This window comes from Dermacentor variabilis, chromosome 1, assembly GCF_050947875.1.
Source record: "Dermacentor variabilis isolate Ectoservices chromosome 1, ASM5094787v1, whole genome shotgun sequence".
Lineage (NCBI taxonomy): Eukaryota > Metazoa > Arthropoda > Arachnida > Ixodida > Ixodidae > Dermacentor > Dermacentor variabilis.
Genome location: NC_134568.1, coordinates 152,951,173 through 152,974,076, shown reverse-complemented (window position 1 = coordinate 152,974,076; position 22,904 = coordinate 152,951,173). Strand labels below are relative to the sequence as shown.

General features: G+C 47.6%; 1 protein-coding gene across 4 annotated transcripts in view; it reads left to right on the top strand.

The window, feature by feature from the left end:
* Positions 1-36: 36 nt before the first annotated feature.
* The window catches only part of LOC142586754 (synaptotagmin-15-like), a 196,536-nt gene continuing 173,668 nt past the window's right edge, over positions 37-22,904 (top strand). The window contains exon 1 of one of the 4 annotated variants that reach the window (XM_075697681.1): positions 37-266. In XM_075697681.1, the coding sequence (XP_075553796.1) occupies positions 214-266 (53 nt within the window). In that variant the 5' untranslated portion in view covers positions 37-213. Of the gene's footprint in view, positions 267-14,864; positions 15,014-22,904 lie in introns of those variants that run through there. The other 3 variants (XM_075697680.1, XM_075697678.1, XM_075697679.1) reach the window with 3 other exon arrangements.

The window sequence follows — 22,904 nt, the reverse complement described above, 5'->3', positions numbered from 1 at the left end:
TTCCCGCGTACAAACATGCCATTCTCCTCGGCAGCGGGAACCTCGCAGCTGTTCGCTCGTCCACGTGACTGATTTAAGGCGGCCCGCGCGGCGTTCTCCGCCATCGACGGCGCTGCTGCCGGCATATGTGCGACGAGCCGCGCGCCGAGCGCATGTGCTTCTCCGGATCGGCGTCGCCAGCCAGCCACTGCTCCCGCTCCGTGCGCCATGTGAATGCGCCGCCGCATGTCACTGTCGTCCCAGCGCCTCCGTTCGGATGATGCCAGGTTGGTGCCGGCTGACGTCGACCGCCGCGTGTGCTGCCGCGTCGGCCTTTCACTTTCTCGCCGTACTTGCGCGCGCACAGCCCGCACTTTCACGATTGCTGCCGCAATCAGCTGACGCGCTCTTTGCTTCGCCGGTGCTTTCGTGTTGTTTCTTGCGGGCCACGCGACATGAGCTCGACTCGTCGAATGTCCGGCTCTTGACGTCAGCCTCTGTCTGGTGTGTTCGTGTGCTTTGGATAACACCAGTGAGTGTAATCCCGAAAAAAGTTTATTCTTGGCACACTCGAGAATCACTTCTGCTTGTTCTGCGCGTTGTTACTTCTTTTCGTGCCTTGCAGGCAAAAGGGCCTTTAGAAAAACGCGCATAAACCTGCTGTCAAGCACCTGCTGTGTGACGTGGACACTAGCACTGACAGCATCACCGCCCCCCCCCCCCCCCCCCCACGATCTTCGGGGTTTGTATTGCTACGACCTCGGTTATCGCGCTTGAGCGCTTCCGTTTCCCGTGGGGCTGTAATGCACAAAGAACGAAAAGCGACGACTTAATAATTTCTAACGATACAGTGGGTCTGTTCAGAGTGTTTTACGTTAAGAATATGCCTTATTAGGCGAGGCATACACGTACGTTAGGTTCATGCATCCTCATTCATGCGTAGCTAGGCTGCCTGTCTTTTGCAGGCGCAGCTTTTCTTGACATTTTCTTGGCTGGAACCAGACAATCTGGCAGTATGCCCCGGTCTGCTGTTCCTTATGGGCGCTTTTCATGGGAAAAGCAAAAAGAAAAGAAAGACACCTTGCCTTTCAATCGGCCAACACAACTACCAGCCTCTCGCAGACTGCAACCCTATATGAAGTATGCTTTGGCAGAGATCGGGGCTGGCAAATTTGAAATTAACTTTGGAAGTGCCTATGCAAACGCGGGTCTCAAACACGGAAATCTTTCAGATTATCATTTTAGCCCCTCGTTAACTCCTTTATCACGTCAACATTTCTTAACGACATGCGGTGCTTCCAGTTGTATATATAGTGCATACATGCATTCCGTGTGACAGCCTTGACGTATTGCCGGCTGATTCCGTGACGTACGTAAGCGCATTTCTATGAGGATTTCGATCGAGCGAAAACAAAGTGTGAGGAAATGCTAAATGCAGTAGCTTGGAAAACTTGCTTTGACTTTAGACCTTTCTTTCCTTTTAGTGTTTTCAATACGTTTGGTTCAAGTGCGTAGCTGTGGCACGTAGATGATCTGGTCGCTTTCACTTCATAAGCGAATGTCAGCTAGATCTTGCTATGAGCAGAAGCGATTGTTGACGTGCTACTGTCCTTTACACAGTGTCCATTTCGTGATCTTAAAATTAGTGAAATGTTGCGACGTCCGAGGGGGGGGGGGGTGAGGAGGCTTTACAGAGAATCTTTAGTGGCTGCTTTTTAACTTGGAAATGAGCTAAATTACGGACCAGGCATTATCCATTCATCCCGCAACTGCGTCTGAAAGAGTCAGACTGGCTTACTTGACCCAATACCGCAGTTCCAGCTGTTAAGGTTTTAAAGCATCATTAAAGTTTTTCAGCCGGCGCACATGGTACCAGTTGCTGCGTGAATGACGTGCACACTGAATAGTAGTAATAAATGAGTTATAAATAATTTACAATAGCCGCATAGACGGTGCTTGTTAAGTAGCATATTGAAGGCAGTCGGAAAGCACGCGGCGAAGAGCCAAAACTGAAGTCGGATCTTCCCTGTGCCTGCAATTCGCCCGCGCAGGGCTCGTCGAGATGGTGGGAATGCATAGTTTGAGGTGCCGCTACCTGGCTGATTTTCATTAGCTTGAAAACACCTCATACATTTAGGTATACCCAGCGGATTCATGATCGCACACAGTATACGGATTGGCGCAATTGTGAAAGTTCGCTCCAAGTTACCTTGTTTAAAAACGAGTAAAACTGATCATTCTTGTCTCAATGTTCTGTTGTATTTGAGCGTAACCATCAACGTGGAACTGTCACGAACCCTACTGAGACTCGATAACCATAATGTTTATGGTTTGGCAACGCTCAATGGTCGACAGTGCGAGGAACACAAGAAAAGTTAACAAGAGCAAGAGCTGTTTCGGTACACTTGAAAAAGTAGAAGGGTGGTCAAAAGTTTACAGGTCACAGTTTGCGCGAACACGATTGCCTACGTGGCATTATAAGAGCCCCAAAATTTTTGAGGAGAGAGAACAGGACACTGTTTCTCACCACCCACAGCTTCCGAGTGCCAAAATTACTCCAGGAGTTCCGCAACTTGCTTGAGTGTGAACGTTGTTGAACACGCTGTGGCCAGGGAACTTTTGACCACCCCTGTACATCATGTCTTACAGTTCGCATATGGTTGCAGAAAACACTGAGAGTAAGAAAAAAAAAGAGTCGTGCGTACACCTTACAATCACTGTCTGTCACATGGACTTAAGAAAGTAGGGGTTTGATTCGGGGTCAATGTTGTGTTCACGGCTGACAATAACTTAGGATATGCGCTGCCGTGAAAAGAAAGACTAGTTGAACTGGAAGAAAATACCTGACAGGTATTATGTAGTACCAACAAATTCACAAAATGCCGAATGGGCGTACTTTATAAATTGCCTTTATCTGCGGTCGCTTTTATGTAGGACCGAGAGAGCGTTGCATCAATCAGAGTACCAAACTTCGTTGACGAGTGGAACGCCGTCTACCCTTTTCTTACATTGTCGCGGTTGCAAGTGTACTTCAAAATTTGCAGACGGTACAGTTCTGCTCAGACGTAACAACGACGCGCGCCTTAAGGCTGAGACTTGGTATATCATTAATAACGGTAGCACGTGCGTAAGTCAGCCCTCGATTATCTTGTACACAGAGAAATTGCCATGTCTGAACAGGTATCTTTCGTGAGTGCCTGCATGACTGACTGGTTGGCGCTGCCTTCCATTGAGTATGCGCCGTAAAGTCTTCACATCACATCACTTTATTTTCCTTAAAGACCCCTTTCGGGGTGTTACATAAGGGGTGGGGTTTACAAGATGCAGGCGTTCACAGAAGTCGAAAATGTGGATGGACAGGTTATGGCAGCGACATGGTGGGGAAGGCCGTTCCAGTCAGTAGCTGTTCGTGAAAAAAATGAGTTCATGAAGGTAGTAGTACGGGCTCGTGGACGCAAAACTTGAAGAGGGTGACCGATGCGATGGGATCTGCGTGGTGGGGGTGCGCAGATGTATGGTTCTTGTCTTAGGGGCGAATAAAAAAACTTGATACAAAACAAGACTGGCAATGCGACGGCGAGCAGAAAGATCACACGAACCTGATTGTAATTTTAGAGATGATATGCTAACGTTGTATGAGTATGAAGAGTGAATAAATCTGGTAGCTCGGTTTTGTACAGCTTCGATGGCATTTGTTAAATATGATTGATGAGGGTTCCAGATGGGCGATGCGTATTCCAGTTTAGTTCTGATAAGTGAGATGTATGCTTGTAGTCTGACGTGTTGAGGGGCTTCCCTCAGGTGACGTTTTAAGAAACTTAATCTTTTATTAGCTGATGATATTAGGTTAGTTACCTGCAGTCGCCAAGATAAGTCATCAGAAATGGTGATACCTAAGTATTTGTAAGACTGGACGAGGGCAACAGGGGAGTTAGAAACGGTATATTCAAAAACAAAAGGGTTGCGACGGCGGTGAAAAGACATGTACTTACATTTGTTAGGGTTGAGTGTCATCATCCACTGCGAACACCAGTTTAGCACGAGGTTTAGGTTTGCCTGAACGGATTCTTGGTCAGAAGGGTTAGCTACCGAACGATAAATAATGCAATCATAGCGAACAAGCGGATATGACAAGATACGCGCTGGGGTAAGTCGTTAATGTAAATGAGGAATAACAAGGGACCGAGGACGGAACCCTGCGGGACGCCAGAGGTGACTGGGAGCGGGTTGGAGGATTGGTTATTAATGAAGACAGACTGAGCGCGATGCGTGAGGAATTCGTTAATCCACGCGATGATGTTTGGATGTAGGTTTAACTGGGAAAGTTTAAGAAGCAAGCGTTGGTGAGGTACTTTATCGAACGCCTTAGCGAAGTCTAAGAAGATGGCGTCAGTTTGTAGATTAATATCAAGGTTGGCGTGAATGTCATGAAGAAAAATGGCTAGTTGAGTGTCGCACGAAAAACCTTTACGAAAACCATGCTGTGACGGATGAAAGAAGTTATTGGAATCTAAGAATTGCATGATTTGGGAGTAAATGACGTGTTCCATGATTTTGCAGGGAATACTTGTTAATGAAATGGGCCGATAATTAAGAGGTGAATCAGTATTACCTGTTTTGTGCACGGAAACGACCTTCCCCACTTTCCAGTCGTCTGGAATGGTTCCTTCGGAGAGTGACTGTGAAAACAATAAACAGAAAATACTGGAACAGGCTGGGTTAGCGTTTTTCAAAATTTTTGGATTGATGTCATCTATGCCGGCGGCAGATGAATTTTTTATTTTATCTATTATGCACGAAATTCCACTACTGCTGAAAGTTATTCGTCCATGGCTGTAGTAATAAGTGGTAATGTAAAACATGGTGCTTCGGATTCGTCGGTAAAAACAGATGAAAATGCAGTGTTAAAGCTGTCTGCACAGTCGGCATCGGCCACGATTTCACCAGCATTGTTAGTGAGGGTGATAGCGCGCGCTTCCCTCGGGTTTATCACCTTCCAGAATTTCTTCGGGTTATCAACTATCATTTTTGGTAGTACTACTTCGTAAAATGAGCGCTTAGCACTTCCAATCTCGGCCAAGTATGCGTTCTCAGCTTCATAATATTTTTCCCATGCGTGGGGGTTTGCGTGGCGTTTCGCTGTACGAAATGCGCGTTTTTTCTTGTTTTCGAGCTTTTTCAGTGTCTTTGTGAACCAGGGTTTCTGATTACTCTTTCGTAAACTGCATGACGGAATGTATTTATTTGTTAGTTCGATAACATTGTTTGAAAAGGGTCCAGTTCTCATTTACACTTCTGGAAAGATAGGACGTTTCAAAGACCGACAGAAAGTTCGTTATTTCAGAGTTAGTTGCTTCGTAGTTTCCCTTATCGTAGAGCCTAATAGTTTTTCTGTCTTTTCCGTCTATGTGCGACCCTGCAGTTGACATTCGGCGTTTGTGTTGTCCTTTTAGTCGTTTCTGGTGCCCGTGTTTGCGCGCCTGTCTTTCAGTCGCGCATTCCTTAGTTATATTGTTTTTATGTGGAAATTATAGGCCGTGGGAGTTCCAATGCATGCAATATTGGAATCTTACAAAGCACTTTCTCTGGGCTTTTTGAGGTACAGTTTGTGTCTACTGAGCAACAATCGCAGGATAAATCTTCGTGATCTACGTGCTATTGAAGCTCGGGCTCTGAGAGTTTGTCTTCGTTTGCCAAAATGCGCGTCAACAGCGGCGACTATCGCCATCGTCCTGGACCAACCAATACAAACACACATTGTGGTGGAGGTGCTGAGAGTACATATTAAGTGGCTTGCCCTAGCCCGTTTCCATAATCTTGCAACACTGCCGTCAGAAAGGCGACAGGCATCATTCTATGATACGATTTGTGATTATTACCAGCCTTACATCAGGCTTCACCCCCGCAGCTAAGCCACAGATTCCTCCATGGTGTTTGGTTCAAGGTGCACTGCACTTTACTGTTATCAGGAATCGGACAAAAAATCTGAGCTGTCATCTCCTGCTCTTAAACAACTATATCTCCTCCTTTTGCGAGAGAGGTACGACGACCACGCGCATATTTACACTGATGGGTCAGCAACTCTCAACTGTCCGTCTGGAGCTGTGGTTTTCCCAGCGAGAGCCACCACCATCACTTTCAAGACTTGGCACCCAACGGCATCGACGTCAGCGGAACTTGCAGCTCTTCGCTTCGCACTTCGTCTCGTCAGTCAAGAACAACCTCGAAGATGGTCGTTATTCAGTGACTTGAAGCAACACTGCAGTCATCTTATTCAGTCCTGCGGCGCTGACCTCAGAAACAACTGGTATTCAATATTGGGGAACTAATACATACCTTGGCCGAGAGAGGACACCACCTGACATTTCAGTGGCTTCATGGGTAACGAACACGCCGATAACGCTGTTCGGTTGGCTCTTCAAGGCAGTGAACTGGAGCCGAACCATTATGAAGGACAAGTGCCGCTAGAAGTCTTCGTGTGCTCTCACGAGATATCACGTTCTTTATGTGTAACGCCCCAAGTTTTCAAGGCAACCTGCTGCACCACCTGCATTTTTCTCTCCGCCTTCGCATCCCAGCTAGACTTTGCCGAGGCGATGTACTTTGTCGAATATGGCAAGGAGTTGCTTTTATGAAGTATTTTGCTTTCCTAATCGGATGGGCCGACAACGCCTCGTGCGATGACTGCAGCAGCGAGGAGACTCTTCAACGCCTTCTGTATGACTGTCCTCGCTACACTTTACAGAGACGATCGCTCGCAATCATAATAGCGCGCTTTGACGAAATACCGCTAACAGAGGAAATCATTTTAGAATGCCGATTTCCCATGCAATCGTAGCTGAAGGAGATGAGGGCACTGTTGCCGTTTTTGAGGTGAACAGACCTGTACAAGCGGCTGTAGCCGGAACTGTTGTTTGAAGTGTCACAAGAGCTATTGTGTGGCAATTGTATGCTGGGATAGGGACCGGCTGTGATTGTGTCTGTACTCCCTTTCTTTCTGACTCTTTCTCTATTTTCTTATCACTTTACCTTCCCCTCCCATCTTTCCCGTGTGTAGGGTAACAAACCGGATTTTACCTTCTGGTTAACCTCCATGCCTCTCGTCTTTCTTCAGTCTGTCTGTCTCTCTATATATAGAGAAGTTGTATTTTTGAACCTCCACTTTTTTTAAATGCGGGCTTCTTCAACTTTTCCCTGAAAGACCGTATGCGTGGCGGAAACGTCCCAGGTGTTAGTGAAACGAAACAGCTACTATTATAATCAAATTTTAGTGGTGGTTTTATGCGGCCCGTGACCTTGCAATGAAAAAGAATGTATAGGCTTGTGGACAGGAAAGACTGCTGTTCCATTCTTTCCCGTAATACCTTGCTGCACCGCTGCTCTCAATCTAGGGTTCCAACGATGCAAATAAGACTCTGTGGTAGCATCCTCCGTAGTGTTGCTTCCCATATCATATACCGTTACAGGAGCTAAGAATTGTGCACTCGACTTGCACTCCCCCCCCCCCAGCCCTGAGCAAGTTAGGGGGGGGGGGAGCGAATTTCAGTATTCTGCAAGGTTCGATTCAACCTTCTCCACTGTACTCAATACGTTCACAGTCTACTTGGGCTCAAGTTGCAGTCTGAGAACTAAGCAATCCCTTGAGGAACGGTCCGCTGTGAGGAGCAAACGTGCGGGTTACATTTATCTTGTCGAACCAGTCTCGCGTTAGGGTATTAACATCTTCATTGAGAGTCGTAGCAAGGGACCGTTTCGCCGTGTGTTGACTATAGGCATGCAGCGCTGCCTCACGCTTCGCGCCTAAAAACGATGCGCGACGAAACATACACCAGGGCGGTCGCAAGAAGGGAGAAAGTACATGAAAAAAAATTACCGACGATTACGTTACTTCCTAATGCGAAATTTGAGCGCAGCAAATAAGCTGTTTCACCTTTTGGATAGATTGAGGCAAAGAAATCGAGCAACACATGTATGCGCTATCACAGAATTTTTTTTTTTCACACGTATTCCTTTAACAAAGACTCCACTAACAGTTCTTGACAGTCATGAAGGAAGCTTTGTGGTCGGAGAAATAGACTGATATATGTTCGACTTGGTACACCAATGCTTGATTCTCAAAGACGAGATCTATACAAGTGGCTCGCGAGGTTGTCACAGCCGTGGGGGAAGCAGAGGCTAAGCGCCGCCGCCGAGAAGACCCTGCCGTTCGCGCCGCCGAAGCGGAGGCTCATCGCCGCCGTCGAGAGCAACCAGCAGTAAGCGAGGCTGAAGCAGAAGCTCATCGCCGCCGCCGAGAAGACCCTGCAGTTCGCGCCGCCGAAGCGGAGGCTCATCGCCGCCGTCGAGAGCAACCAGCAGTAAGCGGAAGCGGAGGGGGGCGGCGTGTACACCCAGCGGCAAACGATGGGGGCAGAAGCGCGCGCAGCAAGCGGACAACACGATAAAGGGAGGAGGGAAGAGATAGCAGCGACCCTTTCCTCCTCTTTCTGCATGGCGGCGACGGTGTTCTATGCAGTCACGTTATCTTGACTCTCTAGCGGCGTCAGCGGCATCCAGCGGTATCAGTCGGTCGCTGCTAGCGCTGGGGGGATGAAAGGGGGGCGGAGCTGGTTACGAGGCCGACGACGACGACAACGCCGACGACGACGCGAAACCCAGGAACGGACGCCAAAGAGCTGCGCTCTAAAAAGGAAAAGAAAGCAACAACAGGAATACGCACTAGGAGTGACACGGCCATCATCACTTCCTTAGTGCTAAGGATTTCTGGGAAATCTAAATTCAAGAGACGGTGTATCACTATATCCAAAGAGGATGGTTGTGTAATTATCAGTCGGCGATTTCGTAAGAAGCGCAGACAAGAGGTGAGATATAGCGCGTGTACATCGGTACTTAAGCTGTTCGAAGATTATAACTTAACGCAGAAAAAGAAAGAAAGAATGAATAAATAAATAAATAAATAAATAAATAAATAAATAAATGCGCTTCTAGATATATGGGGCAACATAGTTGTGTCAAGGCAAACTCTGTGTCGCGCGCCCTGTTTTATTCCAACTGCTGCGATGTGGCGCCCTTCGTCGAGGTGAAATTCATGCCATGTGCTCTGATTGCATGTGCTATATTTGTAACAATATGGCTTTTCCGTAACCTTCTGTGTGTGTGCCGGTACGTTTCAAGATGTGTTCAACACGACCTATATGTGTGCCGCATTATTCCTTGAATCAAGACAAAATAGCTAATGTGTAACTAAGGAGATCTAGGACAGTGCTTACTTTGGTACCGACGTTCGTATGATAATGCCCACTGTCGATGAGAAGAGCGCGATGCTGTATAACCTACTTGTAACACTCATATACAGAGATTTATCCACTATCTAGAACGTCCGCAACTTTATGAGCTCTATGTATATAAAATATATCGCTTGTGTTGAACTTGGCATATGAAATATTCATGCGTACTCTTGATTTTGTGGCGTCAAGTTTTAACAAAATTGGAAAATTGTTTTCAATGTTTACTCCTTTAAATATTGGCGCAGTTCGGTGTGGTGCCTGTGTATATGCCAAACAGCTGCCATTAATGAAGAAAAGTCGCAGTTTCGCCCGAAAGGCGAAGCATCAATTGCGATTGCGAATTATTCGACAACTATACTAAGTAAGTATAGTAGATTTATCGGCCTTATAAACTTGGAAACATTTGCTTACTAACTCAGCACGGTGTCACGCGCGCACAATCAAACTTGAACACATCTCACTCGATGATCGCGGACACAGCCTGTCAAAGCGCTGGCGTGAGGAAGCGTGGCAGCAGCAGCGAGTGTATTGACCTTCGTGCTGCCTCTCGCCTGAACGCGAACTTAGCGGCGAGAACAGAGTGCAAACGAAGCTATCAGCACTCGGCGCACTCTGCCCCCATTGCAGATAGCTTTCAAGATAGGGCCCGTGTGCCGCGCTCGGCCGCGCGATACGCAGCTGCCGCTAGAGTAGAACGCCCCCACTTCCCCCTCCCCCCGGGCCTTGTGCGCGATGGAAGACGGCGCACTTCCTCCCTGTCTTCCTCCCTTGCGCGCGCGAAATTGAGCCACCATTGTCGGCACACACTCGCACGCTTTCACTCGCACACACAACATACGGCGCGCGGCTACGATGTTATCACACTTTAACTTCATACGGAACGTCACGGCGGCGACGACGACAGCGGAAATGCGCACGGAGTGTCCCTATAATTGCTATCGCAATAAAAGCCCCATAAAAGGCTGTCTTATCGGCACTGCAAAAAGTGCGTGCTGCGCCTGGCCCCGGGCAGTCAGCATAACCGATGCATGGCGTGGATCGGTGTGTACACCAGGCTCGCGACAGGGGGCACACCCGTGCTGGAATAATAATAATAATAAAGCTAGCTTTCGCTAAGTCTTGCCAGTATTCTTCCACTGGCTCCTGATATTACATCCTTGCGCTCCACAGACGCATGGCTATATTGTGACGGGTTGGGTCGGCTCGAGAATTGCTAGAAGCCTTTCACAAAAAGAAGAGAAAAAGGTGATTCCTGCATTAGCGTTCCGTCGCTTTCACTTCACAAATGCGAATTTTTGATATCTCGCTGTGAGGAGAAGGCCCAGGAACGGCTCAGGAACAAACTCTGGCGAGTGCCCTATGAGTGACCGTGGCAGCAGCTCCCAAGGCAGCCGCGAGACCCAACCAACGGAGCTGTTCGTGGGATGAAGGGCCCCCAGGTTGCGACGGTGCACCGGCCACCTGGCATTGAACGGCGAAGGATGGGGGTAGTGACAGGGGACGCACCGATTGTGGATTGGTGAATAATATCGGTACTTGCGTTGAGAGCGGTACACCTGGAATATGCGCAGCGCATTGCATGGAATTGCTGGCATGGCAATGCTATTATAGGCAACCTCATAAGTCGGGCTTGACATCTTGCAGCTACAGTGGTGACTGGGCCAGCAAAGGGGGTCACGAGAATACCATGAGGCGTAAGAGGGGGAGCGAAACATTATAGCGTTTGAGCTCCGAGACGTGCGCTGGTCCAGATAAGGTGCCGGTTGTGGTGCCTTTGAAGTGTTAAGAGAAATTACCAAGCTTGCGTGCAAATAGCAAATGGACCATCCCATCGAGGTGCTAAAGCGGCTGACAAACCTTTAGCCGGGATGCTCAGATGATGCGTACGACGTAATACTAGGTCTCTTGGTTCGTATTGAATGTCACGGTGGTGTGAGTTATATTGGCGTGTTTGCTCAAGCCGAGCCAATTACTCACGCGCAGCAGTGACAGCGGTTGTAAGCCTTTTATGTCGTGCATTACGAAATGACGGTTATTGAAAAAGGCCGAATGTGACGGCACCAAGGTATTGGTTAGTGGGAAGGAAATTTCCCTTCCGAAGTTCAGATATGCAGGTGTAGAACCAGAGGATTTGTTGACCGTAGTATGCGTCGCAAATGCCATTTCGGAGAGCTTAGCATCCCATTCCGTACGATTGGTGGTATGTGCAATAAGCATTGGCCTCAGGTTTCTGTTGATTTGTTCGGTTATGTTAGCCTGTGGATGATATGGCGTTGTCTTTTCGTGCCTTCGCGAATGTGCTACTCGTGAAGTAAGTGGCTTTGTCAGTTATCAGTTGTGGTTGGAAGCCAAAACGCAAGAAGACATCGAGAAGACAGTGCCAAATTCTCCGTGAAGTGCACGCAATGAGTATAAGTCAACCCACTTCGTAAAGTGGTCAGTAATCACCAATAAATAGTCGCCAAGTGGTCACCAATCACCCATTACGTCACGCGCGACGATTTCCTAGGGGCTTTGACTAAGAACTGGCTGCATCATCAAGCCCGGTGGCAGATCCCTACGTGGTATTACTGGTTGGCACATCGAACAGCTTCGTGCATATCGTAAAACGTCCTGCCGCGTGTCTTGCTGGCAGAACTGTGACCAGCCAAAGCAGAGTCGTGGAAGTAACTAGTGAAAGCTGTACTGAGACTTTTCGGGATAAGTACTCGAAAGGGGGAGTTACCGTCATTCTCGTCAGCTTGTGGAATATAGCGAAGCAGAAGGCCATCGTCAGCGAGTTCATAAGAATCGAACTCGCCGAAAGTAGATGCTTGTCCACTTGAGCCACCTAGCTATTCGAGGACACGCCGGCAGAGGCCGTCCTTGCGTTGCGCCTCGAAAAGGTGCTTCCTGCTGATCAAGGTATCGCGGGTCTGTGTCTAGTGCAGCAACGAGAGAAGGTGGCGAGAGAAGGAGGAAGAAGGCTCTGGCAAAGGCGCACGTGAAAGTGCATCAGCAACTTTTTTTTGCGCACCAGTGCAATGTTCGATAGTAAAATGATATTTTTGCAACGTTAATATCCAGCGACCAAGGCAACCTGCTGGATTCTGTCAACGCTGCAGCCGAGTAAGCGCTATATGGTCAGTTTGGACAGTAAAAGAGGCACCGTCCAAGTACATGTCAAACTTTTTCAGCGCGAATACAATGACAAGATATTCGCGCTCACTTACAGTGTAATTTTTTTCTGCGGTTGTTAGAGTGTGACTTGCGAATGCAACTGGTCGCAACTCACCCTCGAATTCCTTTAGTAAGACAACGCCCAGACCGTAGTCAATAGCATCTGATTGTAGCACAAACGGCTGTGCTCTTCCTATTTTCTCACCTTTAAGGCAGGTGGGCGTTGTGCCCCCTTCTGAGCCAGTTGCCAGCCTGTATCTGACTCGTATCTACTCTTATGTTTTTTTTTGTAGAAAGGAGTCTTAATGTGTAGTAACTGTAAAATATAAGTGCTGGTGCAACCTTCCCTAGACGCAACAGTTTTTAAATGTGCCTTATATGTTTCATCACGGCCATTTATGCACTGACCACATCGTTGCGCTCACGCCTTCAAACAAAGGGGTAATAGAACGCTGTTACTTTTCTGCGTCGAAACGCTCAGCGCCTGCTTGGAGCATTGCGTCACTCCCATTGTGATGATATATTTGAGGGTGGGGGAGGGGGGGAGGCTGAAGAGGCTTTATACAACCTAGTATTTTATTCAAAGCCCAAAAGTCTGGAGTCTCATATATCTAGGCCGGACGACGCGCTGCCACTAAAATGCGACGGCTTTCGTTGCTCTTGACGTCACTGATATTGCGTCATCCAACACATACTGTTGATGCAGTGACGTCAAGCAAGATACCTTTCGTAATTGAGTTCGCGTAGCGGGACTTGGCTCTCGAGCACATCTAACCTCTGCAAGCTAAAGCTCCGTAACGCCATTCCCTTCGCTTTTTCTTTCTCAAATAGTCGCCGCGACACGTGACCCTGCGATCGGCGGACTCGTCCCACTGTGCTTGATTCCCGGTAGGTCTCAATGAATGCGCACTTGTTCGGGTGCTCTGCCAACCGCTGTGTGCGCATCTTCTCCCCGTAATGCTTGTGATCTTCGATCGTCGTGTATTGTTGAGGTGTACACATGCCGGGTGGGTTTTTTTTTAGAAGGTCCAAAACATTTAAAAATTGTCTGTGGCAGATACCACAATTCTAACCCTTGATCTAAATTAACTGGATCTAAATGAACTGGATGATGAGGCCATTCGTTTTTTGAGAAATCAAAACGTTTCGTTAGATAATTAAGATAATTGTGCTAGTTAACTTTAATTAGTTACTTTATGGCACATATCTAAATTTACGAATTATAACCGGTGAGTTGCAAGGCGTATCCACTTGGAACGAGTTCTCATGAGTGGTCCAGTTTCGAAATATTAATTTTCAACGTGTCCGACGAAATGCATTGGCGTTCGAATTACCTCTTTTAAGAAAACGCTGTTTCATGCATTAAAGCACAAAAGTAACTAGAACACCAATGCATTTCGTCGGACACGTTAAAAAGACGCATTGGCGTTCCAGTATTTCTTTAAAAAAACGCTGTTGTATGCACTGAAGCAGCAAAAGTAACTGGAACACCAATGAATTTCGTCGGACACTTTAAAAAGACGCATTGGCGTTCCAGTATTTCTTTAAAACAACGCTGTTTTGTGCACTGAAGCAGAAAAAGTAACTGGAACACCAATGCATTTCGTCGGACAGTTTGAAAATTAATATCTCGAAACTGATGCACTTCAGAGAAATCGTTCCAAGTGGATACGCCTTGCGAACTAATTATCTAAGATTCGTAGGTGAAAATATGTGCCGTACAATAAATAAATGAAAAGTTGTGGCGATTATGTTAACTATTTAATTAGGCATTTTGATGTATCGTAAAAGTAATAGCCGCCTCAACGAGTAATTTAGATCAAGGATTAGAATTAGGCTGTCTGACACACGCGAGTTTTAAATAGTTCGGACCTTCTAAAGATAAACTAAAACGAAAACGCACGGTATATCGTCGCAACAGGTCAGCGCGGAAGTGTCCACCCGTCGACTTTCCGAAGGAGCGTGCGCGGTGGGTGAACGACATACCGTGACATGATCGCGCCTCGGGCCAACTTTTCCCGACTTCAATTCTATCCCGCCTTATTTGCTTCTTGCTTCTCGCATCGAACCGACAAGCCTGATACGACACGGTCACGATATATGGTCAGCTGCGGAAACTCGGTGCGTGACACTGTGCGGGAATGCTTTCCTCGAGCGGTTGACGTTAGCATTGATGTGAGCGATGACCTTATAGTGAGAGCACGTCGCAGAGCCGTGGTTTTCGACACGAAGGCAGCTGCATGCCCCTTGAAGTCGCTGTGAAGACAAAAGAGCCTGGTCAAAAACACGCCGGTTCGACGCTTCAGGAGGCACTAGAGCGTTTTAGCGTGGCGCGATCCTCTCGCGCCTTCAGTGGGCCATCTGCGCACGTGAAACTCAGCGCATGCGCACTAGGGCCTCTGGCACCGCGCATTGCGCGACGCTAAAACGCCCTACTTGCGGCAGTATAGACTCGCGCTGCGCCAGAACAATTACGGTGTCGAAGGGAGCGGACTTGGAAGCATTGTCGCGCTTTGCGAACGCTATGAGCATTGATACTACGGAAAGCAGTACAGGCGTCACAATCCTGGAAATACATAATCTCAGTGGTAAGTTGGTCGCTCAAGTTATATGATCTTCTTGTTCTAGACCAACTCGTGTATAACCTACTGCTGACAAAAGTCGGTTACACGCGTGTTCGGTTTTTTTTCGAAATATTGGATTTAGGGAAAGAAACCTTCGCGTGTCATGCAGCCCTTTACAAGCCAGATATACCATGCATACCTAAGCGTATATCTTAATGTTAACTTCATTTGAGAGTAGCTCCGCGCTGCTGCATAGCAGTATTTTGTGCCCTTCTTAATGTCCGTAAGTTGAATCTCCGCATGTGTCTGTCTGACGGCCTGCCGCTGGGGCGCGCCAGTGGCCACCGCCGATTTGGCCAGCAGCCACCGCCGCGCACGATTGACTTGGGCCGCTCCGACTTCGCGCGGCTGGCGAAGTCGGCACGGCCTCGGCCGATGGCGCAGGGCGCTACCGGACGCGCGCTCCGAACAACGATCCCCGATCGAACCCCAGATGTGAGGGGAAGAGCGCCGGGTGTCTGACGTTGACTCGTAGCTTTAATACCCGCATAACATTTCACTATTCGATAACCGAAAACCATCGCACGCAAATTTATCTCGTCATACAATCGACCGAAATGCAAGGTCTTCTGTCGTTATGGTATGGGGGACCAGCGGTGGCCAGGAGCCACTACGGCGGTTTGAGTGTGCAAATAAAAAAATGCTCGCGCCGTTTGGTAGGGATGTGACGGCAACGGTACGCCAACTTGAACAGAGGCGCGCCTGTACCAACGCTTGCTTTAGCCAGGTGCGTCCAGCCTAGCCGAGTTCATGGCCGTACACTTGCGAAGAGCGCATGCACTCCCTCGTTCTGCTATACGACAGCGCCCAGGCACGTACGAAGATGGGCGCACATGCACAAGCACGGGCGGCCACTTTCCAGACGCGAAATCCCAGCACGTGCTGCTCACAGCTGGTTCCTTCGCGGTTCATCACGGCGGTGCTTTTGACATGCGAAGTTTCAGCGCTCGTTGCACATGCCCGTCCAAAGACCCAAAACAGGCTCCGCGATAATTTTGACGGCGAGTGAGCGCCGTATCCGCATTTTTCGCCAAATAACATTGCATTCTCCATCGATTCTCTCCGAAACATTCGCTCCGAAATATTCGCTCTGTAATTTATGTCAACAGCGCTTTTGTCGTTTCGGTCGAGTCATGTCAGTCTTTATTATCTGGGTTTCAAAGACTGTGCGCAGTCGCGGCACGTGTATAGCGGCTGTCAAACAGAAACATTGTCGAAAATGACATAGTAGAGCTACCAGTTTTCCTGTCCATTGAGTCCACCTTGCTCACCGTCTAAGCGCGAGACAGCGCGTTCGCTTGAGCGCCGTACAACGATAGCATAGCAACCGGTCTTCTGTCCACCATGCTCAAAGCAGCTTCCTGATTTGCTGCTTCTGTGAAAAGCCGTCTGCCCGGATATATTACACGCTCAACGGACTCGGCTATTCGCCCTGCTGCTCGGCAGGAATATTTGAGCGCGACGTGTTTTGCTTCTCCGTGTCCACACAGTAGCTGCACACGTATACAGCATTATAGGCAGCTCGTTTTCGCCGCGTTTCTATTCCAGCTCGCCCCGCCATGCCTGTCGACGTGCAGAGACAATGGAACGCGACACAATAGAGCGCATTCTCCTTGTGGACCCGATTTACTACATCGGTCGCCTCTCTCTGTTCCGTTTCCTACGCGTTTCGGGTTACTCGACGGCTGGTTTGTTTCTCTTTCCGAGTGGGAGCATACAGTCCCGCTGCCCTACGAAACATCTGTTGGTTGTTATTTTTATTTCGCACGACTTTTATCTCGTTGCTGGTAGGCACCTCTGCACTTATGTCTGCCCGCTCTCTCTCTCTCTCTCTTTCGCGCGCGCGCGCGCGAGCGCGCGATTTTTTACTTTATTTACTTTTTCTGGAACGCGTTGTGAACTGCACAAACGACGCAAGACGACCCTGATTTCTTTCGTTTTTTTTTTCCCCAAGATAAATCCGCCGTTCTCGTCTGTGCCTGCGTGGCTTGCACTTTCTGCAGCAGCCGTCAACATATAACTCCCCAAGGGCCGCATTTTGTAACGATTCTTTTCTCGATCCATTCCTTCGCTCCTCTGTCTTTAGAGACTGAAATATTTTTTCTATCACAGAGGCCGTCACAGTTACGTCGTGCCACGTCAGCGAACTGCGGTAATCGGCTACGTCAAAATGACGGTTACGCAGCCGTTATGATATCATCAAATTAAACAGTTTTTTTAAAAAATTGTGGAAACATGGCCTCATCGAGAAAGAATCACAGGTTGCGTCTTCTCACGGTTTTGAAGTTTGCGAGCTGGCGCTGTTTGTAAGCACCGAGCGAGGCTGAGGCAGGGGAGAAGAAGGAGAAGGTTGCTTTGAACAAATGAAAAGGACCTTGTCGCGAATACCGCCAATGTCTCGCTCAACTTGGACACGACAATGCTTTTCCGATGCCACCTGCGCGTGTGCAAAGAATTTGTCCACGGTTGCGTGACAAACAGGTCGATGAATTTGGAAGCGTCTGAGTGTGCTTGCTGAAATCTACAGACATTAAACATTTGCAGGCGCAGTCACGGGCTGGACCTGTTATGGCTGCCTCGGAGAGCCGTCACCATGGCTCAGTAGCTTTGCTGCGATGACCGCAGCACGAGGTCGCAGGTTCGCAATGTAAGAATGCTTGCGTACTTTGATCAACGGTGTACAAACAAGAGATGTCGCTGGAACCAACGTTTCGACAAGGGCACTTGTTATCGTTAGGGCGACAACTACTTTCCTTGACGTACGCTGCACCATTCCCGATATGCGGAGGGGAATGAAAGTGCGCGTTGGGTAACGCGAGAGAAGTCTAAACGTTAAAGGAAAAAAAAAAAAAAACGGGGGAGTGGGTAAGAGGCGCGAGTGCTGTTAGGGTAAGGGGGCGAAGGAGTTCTCTTCTTTGGGGGGGAGGGGGGTTTGAAGATGTGGTGGATGAAAAAAAGAATAACGAAAAGAAATCAATAAGGAATCTTTCCATGTAAAGAGATCGTTGGTAACCTTGTGGGCTTGGCCTTTTGCAGAAAACTGCACGTAAGGAAAAGTAGACTTTGGAGGCATGACAAAGGAGAGAGGGAGGGAAAGAGGTAGAAATATATATATATATACAGTGCGAGAGAGTTAAAAGAAACTGAGTAGTATCAAGGAGTATCCGGTTAAGTGCAAATGGGAAATTAAAATAATGAGTACGCATACTATGTGTCTTGAAATAGAGAGATAAAAAATATTGACAAAATATCGAGTAACTATAGAAATGAGCTCCGGACAATAACATTCAACTAGAAATGCAAATAAATTATTTCCCAATTTAGTAAGAAACGGCTTATTAGAAAAAGAAATGATAACAAATACTCATTAAGGCGGGCACTATCATTAGCTCTGTTCTGGCCTCAAAAGGTAAGCGCTGGTGTTTGTATTCTTGCCATTAGCATAACGTATAGATTAGAGGGCTCCCTTTGAAGTATTTTATGTGTCTGGAAGAACGAATGTTTGATTGAAGAATATGAAGTTCTTCCAAGTTATGACCTAGCAAGCTCAAATGCCCAGCGACTGCTTTTGGATGTTTCTTGTCTGTGCCCGTTGGATGCCCGTTTAATTAATTCGCTATTCTGTTCCAACTTTACTCACCTTACTCTACGCATCGACTTATTCCCTTCCGCTATTTAGGGTACGGGACAGTGAGCTAGATAAACGATTTCGAGTTAAGCCGTTGTCCTAACGCAGACGAGGGCCTTCTCGAAACGCTGGCTCCTTAGAAGCTGCCTGTGCGACCACTCACTCCGAGCCTCCATCTCCTGTGTCCCTCTGTCTGACTTAGATTGTGTACTCCGAGCCATATTAATAAAACCTGCTCATCTGCCCGTAAAAATAAAAATAAGAAATTTGACGCATCTGGCCTTTGCGCCAATAAACTCCATTAATCGTCATCACTTAAGACTCCGAATATCTAGACAAACGCCTGTTGCATATGACATAATTCTTGTCCTTTAACTGAATTATTAAAAGAGGCAAAATTTGCTAGCACGAGAAATGGGAACACATACTCAGCTAATTAACGCAGAATAGTTAACCTCTTAATTAATTAATTACTAATGTGCGGGACGAAATGCATGGGCGTTCCAGTTAATTTTGTACACCAATGCATAAACGAGCGTTGTCTTAGATAAGTAATTTTTACGGCAAGTTTGATGGCGCATATCTCCGAACTGCCATCATTCTGGAAATTCATTCCAAGTGGATAGATACGTCTATGAAGCTCACCGGCTACAATTCGTAAATTTCACTATGTGCCCTGAAGTAATTATTTCAAAAATAATGAGTGAACTTTTGTTAATTAGTTGAGTATTTGTTTCGATTTATCGATGAAGTAATATCCATCTCTTTGAATAATCCAGCTCAAGGACTAGCATTACGTCATCTGCAACAGGCTGTTTTTAAAGTTCTGTAAAACTTAAATATGATCACCCTGTACTCCTGAAGCTTTCTTAAAATTTTGACGCATCTGGCCCTTGCGCCAATAAACTCCATTAATCATCATCACTTAAGACTCCGAATATCTAGACAAACGAGCCACAGCCATGATGACACTCTTAAAAACTACTTCAAATTTCTTTTGACACTTCCTTTTTTTCCCTCAGACCATAAACGAGTAGAATGCTTACCACATGAAGTATTTTGTGACAAGGATAGCCCTGACTTTAAATATGGCGATACTCGGACCGCAGTATGTTATAAATTTTTTTAAAAGTCAATTGACCCCTGAAAGCTAATTAATGAAGGTCATGGCGTCAAGAGTCAAATGTTCGCAACTGAGTGAATGTCTAAGGTGATATTAATTTGAGACACCGGACTATGATGCGTATCTACTGAGTCTATAGTGACCAATTCACGCTGCAGTGGCCATGTCAGCGAGGCCACTATGAGCATAGGGATGCTCGCTGCTTGTAAGCTAAAGTGCTGTACATGTATAGATACCTTGGAAATGCGTTCGGTATAACTCGAAGTTGCAGTCTACGTCTACAGTTCTAAGTGCAGACTGTCGCACACCGTGGAATAGCTTGGACAGAACGACGTCTGTCCGAGGAGCATGTCAATGAATTTGCTTACCACGTATAGAGTATAGAGCCAGTAGAGCGAATCACTTGTCCAGTCAAAAACGAAATTTCTTGCACCCGACGTTCCGGGTCAACTTTGCTCCTTTTTCCGGCGTTGAAGACCGCCTGCAGCACGCGTGCGGTCGTGCGAAAAGTTTCACATGTCGCACGCTGGTGCACAAATTTCGGTATACACTGCACGTGCGGACCCAATGCAAGCCTAAATTTGTGCGCCAGTGTGCGACATGCGCAACTTTTCGCACGACCCCATGCGTGCGGCAGGCGGGCTGTGCGGCGTGCGGATCGAGCGTGAATCGGCCCTTAAATCGGCCGTTAAACGACGGATGGCAAGCAGTGCAGCCTTATAACAGATCGTAATAATAGGAAAATGGACTTCACGTAGGCTGGTAAGAAGGCTGGCGAACGGGTAAGGGCAGCAAAAGATGAAAAGGAGCATGTTGTTCCGGGGGTGGCGACGCTATTCAGGCTGCTGCTGTTGTGCGTCGTCTCTCTCTCCTTGTACGGGGACGCAGGCCGTGAACGCATTCAGCTGGGAAATTGCTTTCGTCATGTATAGCAGTGCAAGGAATTGACACGAAAAAATAAAAATGACGCTAGCGAGAAATTACCCTCGGAACGATTGATGTTCGTCGTGTTCTGTGTGTACCGTGAATCCAGCAGCAGCCTTTTTTCGGGATTGGTCTCCGTTGGTACAGGACTCCTGTTTCTTCAAATATACACTTTGAGTCGACGTAGGTTCACGTAAAAGTCAGCATATCTTTTTTTCTCTCTCTCCGCGTGCGATGAGTTATTCCAGCCTCTAATACTTCTCCCGCACCCTATTCAGCGACGCGAATGCACCGTTTACAAAACTTTTGTTTTGCGTGAGCTCGCTTTTCGAGGAAATCTTTCTTCCCTATTTGTCCCTATTTTTCGTAACCTTATAAAGTAACCGCGTAAATGAGTGGAAGTATGCGATAATTTTTTAGGCTTATCCTGGGAAAAAAAGAAAACTTGCTCTAGATTTTCTTACTAAAAAATTGCATTACACGGCGTGGTATGCATAACAAGAGTGAGGATGCAAGAAAGGAAACTCATGGAGGTTAATTATGGCGATTGCCCAGTTGGCGACACATCCTTGTTATGGCCTTGTAGAATAGAGGCTCAAACGTGTTATGTATATTTATTGTCACCACTGCACCAATCTGCGTTCTAATATAGATCGCGAACTTACGAATTGATCCATGACAAAGTGTCGTGGGTGCGAAAGTGGGCGCTGAACCCTGCAACAATTGACCAGTGAAACGCCATAGTGAGGTCATGCTGCCGCATATTTCGATTTAAAGTTATTATTTGCATCACCTTACACAAGTTGCTTGCTGCGACTAAGAGATTTGGTACCGAGATGCACAGCGACACAGTTGATGAAATAGACGTGCACATCTTTCTGCTACGCCTAACGTTCAACCGAAAACAGCCGCCACCAATGTTCCCGCGTTTTTCTTTTGTTGTTGTCGTTATTTTTCGCCTCACGGCTGAACGAAGTTCCTGTTGCTTCGTTGCTTGCCTCCCCAATGCCGTCCATCTCTGACACGCACGTCAGGCACGCTCAGACAAAAAATAAAAAATAAGAACATCCGTGTGCTAGTAGTCACTCGGCGCCGCAGGAGAATGTCGGTGCAGTCAGTGCTGGAGTACTGTATATTTAAAGAGCACATCCACAACCGGCGCGAAGCAATTATTGCTTCTAGATTTTTCCTTTTATTTTTGCCGAGCTGTCAGTGGTAGCTGTAACAGCGAGTGCATTGAGTGACAACGCCGATTATTCTTTCACCTTTTTGCGGACAGTACATTCCCTTTTTGTTTTGTCTTTGCTCTAATAATAATTGTCCTTTAATAAAACAATTCCTACGCATCCTTATTATCGAAATGCTAACAGCAATCAGGTGTCGATGGATTTACGGGAATTCTGTTCGCTAAGAGTTGTCTGCACTGACTTGAACAGAGCCCAGAGGCCGCTGCGCTCGTGTTTTAATGCGAAAGCATTATACGTCCCTTGAGGCCTACAAAGTAAATTAATGCCTTTGGGCAGAGAATTTCGCAAATTTCGGTCTGGGTGGGAATCGAACCCCGGCCTCTGGGGTGCGAGACGAGAGCCGTTGCCCGACGCAACGGCGGCTCCACGGTTCTGGTTGACTAAAGGCGTGCTGTTAAGAACGGCCAGCTGCAGTGCAAGTTTGCCAGCCATTTACGCCAGCGGTGGCAACCTCATCTTGGAACACCGCCGCCAACCTCTAGCCACGGCGTGACTAAGTCGACTTCATGTCGGGAACAATGCGCGCATCCTCCACCCTCCGTCGCTTCAGCTAGGATGCGTTTGACGAAGCAGGCTTTGTGCTGAAACCGCCACCGTTACTCTCTAGCCTCGTCGCCATTGTGACTGAAGGAGTTCGACGAAGCAGGGTCTGTGCGCAACACGACAACCCGGACCTGATCTGCTACGGGTGGGGGAGCCGCGGGAACGTCCGTCGTGGGCTCCTTCCCATGCACTTTTCGAGACACCAGACAATGTGCTACCCGGTCGCGCCACCCGGGACGGCTCCGAGTTCTACGAAATTCGTGTGGTGTCGGTTTCGGACCGTGAACACGCGTGTGTGTGCGTGTGTGTGTGTGTGTGTGTGTGTGTGTGTGTGTGTGTGTGTGTGTGTGTGTGTGTGTGTAAGCCGTCCCGGTGAGAGGCGGCATGTTT